The following is a 12038-nucleotide window of genomic DNA, read 5'->3' as shown; positions in this document are numbered from 1 at the left end:
ATCAAACAAGTGTTAAATTTGAACAATACTTAATTTTCTGAATTTAATTTTTTAAAAATTGAGATTTTTATTTGTCGTCTTTTTTTTTTTTTGTTTTTAGTAAATACTTAAAATTTTTAATTATTATTATTATTTTTTTTTTTGGATGCACTTTACTTAGATGAGTTTAAAAAGTAAAATATTTGTAAAAAAAATATTTTAAAAAATTAATAAATACATAAGAATATAAAAAATGTATTAAATTTTTGTATTTTTGGTTAGTGAAGTTCTTAAAGATTTAGTTTACAAATATTATACTTTTTAAGTATATTTATGTTACGTGTATTTAAAAATTAAAGGGTAAATTACAAATAAACATTTTGAGGTTTACTTAAATTACAAATTAACTCTTGTAGTTTTAAAAATTACATGATGCCCTTTACGGTTTCTAATTTCATAACAAATATGTTTTTTTATTAATAAATCATCAAATTAATTTACAGTTTTTAATAATGTTAAAATTTTATATCAATTAATAATTCATATAATTTTATTATTGTATAGGTGAATGATTAGAAAATTCACTTTTTCAATTAATTTTCTTAAATAAAAAATTATGACAGTGAGGTATTTGTAATTTTTCAAATCACAAAGGGCAATTCATATTTTAAGTAAACCTCAAAGGGTGTATTTGTAATTTATTCAAAATTTAAAAAATTGCTTAAATATTAAAAAAAATCAATAAAAACAAAAAAAATACGAAAAATAAAAAATTTCGATTTTTTAAAAAGTGAATCTTGAGTTATGAAAACAAATTTCTACATTATTTTTGCATATATTGTGTATTAATGAGTCACCAAGCAATGGATTCTGTTTTGTTTGGCTTTATTTTGAGAACTTGTTCGTTGAGATAAATAAATAAAATTTAAAGCAGAAATCAGTTTGATTAAAAAAATATATATATCCAAAGGATTTGTTTGAATTTTCAAAAATTATTTGTCTCCAAAATAGATAAACTTATATGAAAATGATGATTGTTTTTTAATTTTTCAAAATTTTCACCAAATTAGTTTCTAGCCTCTTGAATTTTTTTTCATAAAATCGATTATGAAAGCCGACTATGTGTTTTGATCAATAATGCTGGTTTGAGATCTCCATTGCATTAGGATAGGATTAAATCTCATTTGTACAAACATTTCAAAGATATCAAAACATTCAGACATAACATCCCAAAATTCACTATTATTCAATCCAACATCTCAAACTCCTTATTTTGAGAGTAGACATGACTCACTTCACAATCACGCTACATATAACACACCACGGACAATATAAACTTGGTACGATAACATGATGCAAACAATAGAAGCACTAGTCACCAAATAGATGGAGCCAACCAGACATTTCAAAACAAGCTCGGTCATGTGCATCCCTTTTGAACTGCCTCCGTGGTCAAGAACACTAAATGCATGGTAGTGCTCTGAAACAACTGAGTAATTTCCTTCTTGATTGTCCCTTAATCTTGACAAACAACATTGTCATCACGGTAAGCTGTGATGCAAGGCCTTGGCTCAAAGTCTTTCACAAAATATTTCTCTTCGGTTAGTTTATCATCACCACGGTAAGCTGTCATGCTAGGCCTCGGCTCAAAGTCTTTCACAAAAGATTTCTCTTTGGTTAGTTTATCATCATCACGGTAAGCTGTGATGCTAGGTCTCGGTTCAATATCTTTCACAAAAGATTTCTCTTCGGTTAGTTTATCATCATCATGGTAACCAGTGATGCTAGGCCTCGGTTCAAAGTCTTTGACAAATGGCCTCCTCTCTTTTGCACTGTACTCCATGGTTTCTGTTGATGTGTGAGAGTCTGTTTTCTTCTTGGAGAGAGCTGACAATGACAATGAGCCCTGATGGCCCATGAGGCCCTGAATTGCTTTGGGCATGGGTTGATCTTTCATAATGTCTTGCCAGCATTCTCCTCCTGGGTCTGGTCTTGCTTCAAGAGTGTTTGCAAACTGCTCAACAATGAGACACGAAAAGAACTAGAAAATTATTTGTTTCTGCAAAATACATTTTATATGAACTTTTTTTAAAAAAATGTTTTTTTAAAGAAAACATTTTTCTATATTTAGATATGATCTTGAAACTAATGTACTAATAGTTGTATTAGTAGTGAGATGATGGTGGTTGCAACGATAGTACAGCTGATGTTGGAGGTAGTAGAGCGGGTGGTGGGGTTGTGGGCATGGTAGTGGCACCAATGATGAGCTAGTGGTGATTGTGGGGTAGCATTCACAAAACTTTACACCAGAAAATGTTTAGAGTTACTTGTGATATCTTCACTTCAAGTTGAAGGTGGAGGTGGTGGAGATTGTTGTAATGTGGTATTGGTAAAAATTTAGTCTGGAAGATGTTTTTTCAAAAATATTTTCCACCAAAATAAGTTTTTTTGTCATACCAAAAGTCAGAAAATGTAAAAAATATTTTTCAAAAGAAGTAAGGAAATTCCCAAAATGATTAGGGGATAGATGAGTCAAATGATTCAATACAAGTATGCAAAGGACCTAAAAGGGTCAGGTCTCGACCCAAGCCATTACAACCTGAGTCTCCAAAATTCTTGAACTACGGTATGACAATTCTCTATTGTCATCGCCCAGAAAGTGAAAGCAAGGTCTTCAGGTCAGTTTTCTGTTAAATCAGTTTATAAATGGTTGGAATTGAATGGTGCTTCAAGGCTCAATGTTCCTGATATAATTTGGAAAAACATTGCTCTTCACAAGGTACAATTTATCCATTGGTTGGCTTGAAGAGGTAGATTAAAAACGTCTGTGCTATTACAGAACATAGGAGTGTTGGACCAAAGTGTTAGACCCATGTGTGTTTTCTGTAATTTTCATGATGAATCAGTGGATCACTTGCTGCTCCATTGCTCGGTTGTTTGGAGGATCTGGTCTGAGATACTATCTTGGTGGGGAATTCAGTGGGTTATGCCAGCTTCCATTGTTGACGTGTTGCAATGGTGGGTCAGTTCAAAAAATTGGAGAAAGGTATATGGAACACATTTGCCTGTTGCTGTAATTTGGTCGACCTGGAAGGCTAGGAATGACAGTAAGGTCAACAGTGTTACAATTCATTAAGGATCTCTATGTGAAGCTATCAAAGTGAGATTAGCTCTTTGGGTTTAAGTTTAATATCAGAGAGGTGGATTATTTTTTTAGTAATTGATCTAGCTAGTTTATGGATTGAAATCTATAAGGGATAGATCACGCATCCTTGGTTTGGGCTCAAAAGTATGACCAAAACTATGAGTGTGTGCTGGGTGTCTGGCAATAACTTCTTTTATGTTTGTAATTGCCTCGTAGTTGAATCCTCATTAACCACTGTCTTGTTGTTTTGTGGTTTGTGATGTAGATGGTTGGCCATGTCATTTTGTGCTAATCTAGTTGGGATGTAGTGTTTATGCTTTGATGCTTATAGCACTTTTCAGGTTTTCACTTTATTTATGTGCGATGTAAGATTTCACCTTAATTCTTATTCAATAAAGTTCATTTTGTCGATAAAAAAAAAGGCATTGGATACTTCTGTCAGTATATATTTATGTTACGTTCATTGATAATAGCTAAAAATGTTGATCATATGTTTTGAGTAACTCTTTTTTGTTGTGAGAATTCTTTATTTCATGAGGCTTAAGGAGGGATTTATATTGCAATGTTTTGTTTCTATGAATAAAATGTTTATTTTTTGATGATTAAAAAAAATAAAGAAAAGAAAAAAAAGAGAAAGATTTATTGTTGGAGTAATTTAGAATTTAGTAATTAAGATACATTGGATGATAGTCAGAAATATTATGAACTGAGACTTAACTAGGTAGAAACTATCTAGAATTGTTATTTTATGGTTCAGATTTATTCTACATATAGACCCCACACTACACAAATTTAATTTCCGCCATGCAATCTCCCGCCTAGAAAAATCTGGGTCCCTAAGTCTGGGACTCTAGACTTTTTGTAATATAATTCGTCTAGGGATTTTAAGAGTCACTTGGGTATGTTCAAAATACGATTTCAATACATCTTAATGTGTGTGAAAGGGAGATGAATACATTTATTATCACAATTTATATGCATTTTTGTAGACAAATATTATATATCATCGATTTTATAATACTTTGTACATGAATATTCAGGATTACTTCATTTATTTAGAGATAATTATTAATTAATTAATAAAATAAATAACTAATATTTTATTATAAGATATGATGATATAATACCGTGAAGAAGAAAAAAAAAAGTGATTTCATTAAACTTCAAACTCACCAAGTCACACCAACAAACAAATTGTGAATCAAAGTTATTAAACAAAACAAGTTCGTTATTGTACGAGCACAAAATATACCTCGCACGTATACTCCTTGTGATCAAGCTCAAACTTCTCTCAACGGTGTCGTTTGACCTTCAAAACATCTCCGATGAGCTTATCAGTAGGTGTATGCCAGAAAACACTTCTGATGCTTAAGTTAACACTCAAGATCAATATAAGAAAAAGCTCTCTCAGAGTTCGGTAAACAAAGTTGCCATACCCCGTTTAGGGTTAACTCTAAACATTTATATGTTTCGGCACAATAGAGTCCTAGCACGACTCGAATTTCACTTCGTAGAGTCCTATTAGGAGTCCTCTTCTCAAGGATAATGTCCATTCTTTTATCACCTTGACCATGCGGGTCTCTATGAAGGCTATCTGCTTCTAAGTCGACAATCGGGCCGAGCACACCATCTTCCCAGTTGTTCTACATTTGCTCAGCTACTTAGTCATTCCTTACTCATTTCGGCCCAAGGGCTACCGAGCTATGGAGTAAGGCTTCGCTTCATATATCACCCAAGCTAGGTCTATTAACCTAGCATAATTCTACCCAGTCATTAGATCATCTGAACCTAGATCGACTCAACACTTGTGCGACACAATGTGAGATGCTTTTGCTCGGCCCAACACTTTCTATGCTCCAAGTGTGCCAAAATGTCATTTTGCTAGGTCACCAAAGTTAGACACACTTTGATAGGTTACCAGAGTGGGACACTTTGTTCGATCGCCAATGTCAGACAAGCACTTTGCTAGGTTGCCAAGTCAAAGCCCATCACCTAGCATAATTCTGCTAGGTTGTTAGAGTTAAGGCTTGGTGGGCTTTGCTCGACCCACCATTCTGGTGGAAATCTCCCTCTCAGTTATTTATTTATTTATTTTTTCCAACATTTATGTAAGCCACAAACCAAAACAAAACAAAACCAAACCAAGGCTTAAGTCTCATAAAATGGGGTCGGCTACATGAATCCTTCTTTTTCACTTGATTTTATAATGGCTATTTAGTTAGTCAAATTAAGGAAATTCATATTTTATTTACCACACTCACCCATGACAATCTAGGTGTGCCCATTCTCCTAACACTTTCATATGCCGTCACTGTATCATATTTCTTTATTACTACCTCTATTGGTCTCTATTGTATATGACCAAACTATCTCAATCTATTCTCTCTCAACTTATCTTTTATCGGTACTACTCTTACCAATTTAAGAATATACTCATTCCTAATTCTATCTTTTCTAGTCTTACCACACATCTACCTTAGTATCCTCATCTTAGCAACACTCATCTTATGTACATATTGTTTCTTGGTTGCCCAACATTCCATCCTATACAACATTGCTGGTGTAATAGCCGTTCTATAGAACTTTCTTTTTAGTCTAGTGGGTATTCATTTATCACACAGTATACTAGACGCACTCTTCCACTTAAGCCACCTTGTCCTAAATCTATGAACCACATCCGCTCTAATCTTCCCAACATTGTGATAATTAACCTTAAATAACGAAAATTGTCACGACCCAAACCCGCACCTATAGGTTTAGCATCGTAATCGGCCAGTAATCCTTGGATTACAGAAGGCCTCTGAACAGATTAACAAAATTAAGGGGCTAGCGGAAGCAAATACTTAAATATAATTGTCCAATGAGCTGTGCTGACTTATATGAACAGAATATTTAAAACTTTATATACATAATCAAAAGTCATTCATACATTATACCCACACACATTAAAGTATCTGAAGTACAGCCAACAAAATTACATCAAGTCATATATATACACAGAACCAACAGAACTTGAACACAGGACACTTCGGGAACCTCCACGTGAGGCACAATGGCTGGCTGACAACAGAACACAGATCCAGATAAAAAGTCTCCAGACTTGAATTCCAGAATGCTCACCTATACATATATATATACAAACAGTGAGCTAAAGCCCAATGAATAACATTATGGTAAAGAGGTTAGTGAACGAAATCCGAACATATCATAAGCGGAAAACAGATCATAGCATAATCATCCCCATATCAGAACATAATAATGGTACATCCCATAGAACACATCACAGAACGTCTTCCGACTAGAGTAATCAGTTCCGGATACCGATTAAATACATATCACCACAATGAAGTGGCTAACGAGATCTCGTAATTACTTGTATGTCATGGACCCGCATTTTCATGTCGTCTCCCATGACTTGGGACTATCTATGGATGCCATAATAGATTTCAAACTTGGGATGTTCGCTCACGTAAACAGATATCATTTCAGAAATCATAGCTTATCACATTTCATTTGGAACATAATTTCATATAAACGTATCTTTACGATAAGTTACTCATAGTGGTTCTCGCAAACGGTTAATCAATCTTCAGACATTGACCTAATAGTGGTTAGCCACAAGGTTATGAATAAATTATATCATTATATAAAAATTTTTAGAACCTTGTGGCAAATTGTGTTTTGAATAAATAGTTTTGAACTTGATTTTGATATAATTTTTGAAAGAATTATCAATTGAATTAAATTAACAGATGTAATAATGATATGAATTAGGTTTTTATCAAGTTCACATATCAACTTAAGAGAACTTGAGGGGCTCGTGGGACCACCCCAGGTACCATTTCAATAATTCGAATTGTTTATTTTATAAGACCCTTATTGTATAGCATTCATAAAAAAAATTGGGTCGATTTGATAATCGTAACATTTTATTTTATTACGTTTGTTTTTGAAAAAATAAATGACAAGTAAATTTTAAAAATCGACAACCTATTTTTTTGAAGACATATATGATAAAATAAAAAGGTTATGATTATCGGATCGACTCAATTGTTTAATGGATTATATATACAGAGTTACTAATAATATAAATGGTTTGAATTATTAAAACAAGTTAATAGATCTCACAGACCCCTCAAATTCTCTCAAATTAAAATATAAACATGAGATAAACTCAATCCGATTGATCACACTTCTCTTCTCACTATCAAACCAAAATAACTAATGATACTGATATGCATTATAGGTTCAACCGGAAGAATCTAAAGATAATATTATAAATAATTCACCTTGTTTGGTTAAAGTGTCAAATTTTGTTATATATATAGGAAAAATCAATCTAAGGTCCCTCTCCCATTCTTAGTGATGAAAGAGATGCACAATATTATTTTGTGATGTTTAATGTCCTCAACTCCTAACATTTATATATCATAGAGAAATTTGATCCCTCAAATCAAATTGCCTCTCCCTCTCTTCCTCTCTCTGCTCTTCTCTCTCTGACGAACTCCACCTCCATCGTCGGAGTTCATTGCCATCGTCGTCTTCTCCAACTCTCTCTCTTTTGTCAAGCAAAGCTCAAAACATTCTTATCCATCGACAATTTCACCGATATCGGAATCGAAGCGTACTGCGACGAGAAGACAACCTAATAGTGGGAGTGAACAACGATATCATCACCATCAAGGTCGATAATGAAACTGATACTGTCACTTTCATGTTTGAAAGCCCTAGTAAGCTTCTCTTTGTTCTTCCTCCTCCGGCTCCCTCATCTACTGGTCCTGGAACAAGGTCTCTCTCTCTCTCTCTCTCTCTCACACATACACAACTCATATACATACAAACATCTATATATATAGTATGAAGTTAACTGTTTGATAAAATGCTTCTTAGAACTCCAAAACACATAGCTGTGAAATTTGATTTGACAAAGTTCTTCTTAGAACTGTAAAACATATAGCTGTGAGCTTTGAAGCTAACCTATTTGATAAAATGCTTCGTAGAAAAACAATCACAAAGAAAAACAATCACAATTTTCTCTAAACTAGAGAAAATTGTGATTATTTTTGGTTTCTAAATAACCCAATTTTCTCTGATTTGTTCAAAACACAAAGAAAATTATGATTTTTTTTTTTTTTTTTTGGGTTTCTAAGTAGCCTAATTTTCTCTGATTTGTTTAAAACACAGAGAAAATTGTGATTATTTTTTTGTTTTTTAGTAGCCCAATTCTTCGATTTGTTCAAAACACAGAGAAAATTGTGATTATTTTTGGTTTCTAAATAAGCCAATTTTATCTGGTATGTTCAAAACAATCAATGTGATTGTTTTTTATTTCTAAATTGTCCAATTTTCTCTAATTTGTTCAAAACGTAGAGAAAATTATGATTGTTTTTTCCTTCTAAGTAGCTCAATTTTCTGTAGTTTGTTCAAAACACAGAAAAATTTCTCTGGTTTGGTGAGAATTTCTCTGAGAAGTCTAGCAAAAAACTAGAGAAACTTGCAAACCAAAGAAATTTGCAAATCAGAGAAATTTGGAGAGAATTTCTCTAGAAAGTCCAGTGAAATTCTCTGGATTGATGTGCAAGGGATCTTAAACATTATAAAAATATTGAATGTCCTTTATGCTATAAAATCTTAATACCAGAGACCCTAAAAAATTCTCATATATATATATATATAATAGAAACTAATTTATTGAAAATAAACATTAAAAAATATTTTTAAATTTTTTAAATATCATTTTAGAGAGAGAGAGAGAGAGAGAGAGAATCATATCAAATGATTTCTTTTATTTTTATTTTTGACAAAATTAGCTTTTAATTTAAAAAAAATATAAAAATATATTTTTTGAGAAATCAACCAAATAGTGATTTTTTATTTTTTAATATATTCAATCTGAAAAATGCATCAAGCATATTTCTAAAACTGGAAGAGCATTTTAAAAAAAGGAATACCAAACTAAGAGCGAAACTTGATTATATATTATGCCAATGTTTTTGATAGCATGCAATAATTGGGTTTTTCCATGCCCGTTTAGGTAATGAAACATGAGTAATTTCACATTCACGAAATTAAATTATAGAAACTAATCATATGGAATGACGGGCCCACTGTTGAAAATAATAAGAGTTTCATGAGGAAAATGTTATAGATTCTAAATTTTCTGCCAAATGAATAACCAAATATGTGGGCATCTCATATCCATGTGAGACATTTGATCACTCATTTGATAGAAAATTTGGTATTCCTAACATTACCCATTTCATTAGGTTAACATGTATATTCTTATTTTATCTTATTTTTTTGTAATTTAATTCTGTATACAAAATTTTCATTAGTCAAAATCATCTTTATAGTATTTTAGATACTGATTTTAGCATAGCAAAATCTTTCCTATAGACAATATTCATAGTTTGATCAACAAAATCACCAAATTTTATAAACATTGATCACAGACTTACTACATGAACAAGGCATAATAAACATAACAAACCCACGTCTGAATTGCGCGCACGCGCGCGCACACACATATATATATATGCATATACTGTTCTAAGCTCTCTTTCATGGCTTAACAACTGATTTATGCCCTTGAGACTCAATTCCATGTCCTAAATTCAAGTCCTTCACAAGAGGCTTCACTTTTTTAGTCTCATCATGTCTGTGATAAATTATCGCGATAGGCCTCGTGTCGAAATCCTTCTTGAAGTGGGCCACGTTTATAGCCTCGTGAGAAGATGCTTCCCACTTCTTCTCGGATGCCACTGAATTTCCATGAACAAGTTCTTCAATTGCTTTGGGCATCGGCTCGCCTTTCATTACCTTCTTCCAATAGTCTTCTGGATCTTTTCTCGCGTTGCTGAGGTTCAAAAGCTGATCATCCACAAAGAAGAAGAAGAAGAAGAAAAAGAAGAATTCATGTTAATTGGTGTATTATTACATGTATATATATATATATATAGATATAAATAAGATGCTTGATCAACTCTGTAAGAGAACAGTTAAAAAGGGTGATTCAGTGCATTAGAAGATTTATATGTGCATATAGGAGTGCTTACCAAGAAAAGCAAGAAAAGCAGGAAGAAGGCAGATGGAGATCTCATGTCTGCACTAACTTGTTGAAAGGCAATTTGAGCTTATAATTTTATTTTGTAGGCTCCTCTTCAACCTCTGACTTGGTATTTATATAGCCCGTTTCAAAGGGAAAGAAAATAATTTTTTTTAGAGAGGGGTTCTTTAATGGTAGGTGGTCCATGTTAGGCAAATTACCATTAATTCCAAAAGCCTGGCCCTTATATTGCAACAAAAATGTTTGACAGTTCTAAAATAAGAACTCTAATGTTGTGTTTGGTTAGGAGATTTGAGAAGGGATTTGAAAAGGAAAATGGAAATGGTAGGTGAAATGTGAATAAAACATACCTATATTTCACCTAGTTTCACACACCTTTTCCCTTTCTCTTTCCAAATCCCTCCCCAAATCCCCCAACCAAACACAGCGTAAAGGAGTTTTAAGGGGTGGGTTCCATCTATTGATGTGACATTTTGATTTTTTTTTTATTATATTATTAGAGCTCAATTAAAACTTTAAAATTAAGAGATGTATTATTGCTCAACAAAAGAAAAATTATAAGACAGGATCCGATAGGACCCATTAAATGTATGTTTCATTTTATGTGAGAAAGTTATGTTGAATTCTATTATTAAATATGTGCACCTGGAAAAATTGATTGTAAAACAATAATGTGGAAAGATGCCACCAAGTCATATTGTGAGTGGAAAGATGCCACCAAGTCATATTATGAGTGGATTGGTGATCCTATTGCCCCAGTGGGAATTGGAGTAGGTGCTGTGCTGTGTGACAGAGCCCCCATTCGGGTTTGTTTCGAGTTTATTTTTATGATTTGGATAATTTATATTATAAAATTTATTGAGTAGGTCATGCATTATAAAAATCAGATTAATTGAACATCTATTACTCTATAACAAACAATATTTGTTTACAAAAATTAAATGGTTGGTATAATTCTAATTAATTTTTTTTTTCTATGGATAATATACTCAATAAATCTTATAATATGAACAATCCAAATCATTAAAAAGAACTCAACACACGCCCCATGAGGCCTCACAACATGGGTTTGTGGCACAACACCGACCCCGATCTGCCCCAATGGCATAAAACAATATCGATTTGTGTTTTAAATTGTAAAAGTAAATAAAATAAAATAAAATTCCTACAATTCAAGTTTTAAAATACAAAATTGTACCGTTTTGAACGTAACAATAATTCCAAGTTCATTATGAGTGGTTCACACTATACATATCATTTTTGTTTCAAAACAAATTGTTAACCCATATAGAGGAAAGGGTTTTGATTCCATTAATTTCTGTTTGGTTGGAAAATTTAAAAAAGAATTTAGAAAAAAAAACAAAAAAGATATATAAAATTAAGTGAAATGTAAATATATTCTAAGATAATGTTAAGACTATCAAATTTTTTACCAAATATAGTGTAAACTCCATATCACATATAATCATTTATTTAGTAAAAAAATTAAGACCTATAATATTTTTCTATATTTTATTAACATTTCATTTATTTTTCTCCTTCCTATTTCTAAATTTCTTATTAAATCTCTAACCAAAGACAACCTTACGTTTGGAATATATGTATTGTGCACATGCGATGCTTTGTTTGACCTCCCTCAATATAAATTTGTTTTGCAGGGCAGAATTCGCAGCTAGCATGTAACTAAACTCACAGGAATCACTGATTAGCGACCATAGATGCTCCCATGGCCGGTTGATTAAAACAAGAAGTACAAAAAGTCAATGCTTGGGGAGGGGGACCCACATCCATGATCTGTCCTTTTATTCAGAATGCATGGTATCTGGGTTAAAGGTCTTTCTGTACATG

General features: G+C 32.4%; 1 protein-coding gene across 1 annotated transcript; it reads right to left on the bottom strand.

Annotated features, from left to right (window-relative positions):
• Positions 1-9685: 9685 nt before the first annotated feature.
• LOC114316954 (uncharacterized) lies at positions 9686-10224 on the bottom strand. Its single transcript, XM_028263659.2, has 2 exons — positions 10180-10224; positions 9686-9994 (listed from the first exon to the last, which is right to left on the bottom strand). The coding sequence occupies exons 1-2, from the start codon at positions 10222-10224 to the stop codon at positions 9686-9688; spliced, it is 354 nt and encodes a 117-aa protein (XP_028119460.2).
• Between the last annotated feature and the right edge of the window lie 1814 nt (positions 10225-12038).

This window comes from Camellia sinensis, chromosome 3, assembly GCF_055761805.1.
Source record: "Camellia sinensis isolate YWXY chromosome 3, ASM5576180v1, whole genome shotgun sequence".
Lineage (NCBI taxonomy): Eukaryota > Viridiplantae > Streptophyta > Magnoliopsida > Ericales > Theaceae > Camellia > Camellia sinensis.
This window is presented reverse-complemented; position numbering and strand designations above follow the sequence as displayed.

What these genes read in the sequence shown, in the direction of transcription:
- LOC114316954 (XM_028263659.2), bottom strand. Translation starts at nt 10,224, where the DNA reads ATGAGATCTCCATCTGCCTTCTTCCTGCTTTTCTTGCTTTTCTTG. An exon ending in TGCTTTTCTTGCTTTTCTTG is followed by an intron (nt 9,995 to 10,179) that starts GTAAGCACTCCT and finishes GTGGATGATCAG; the next exon opens with CTTTTGAACCTCAGCAACGC.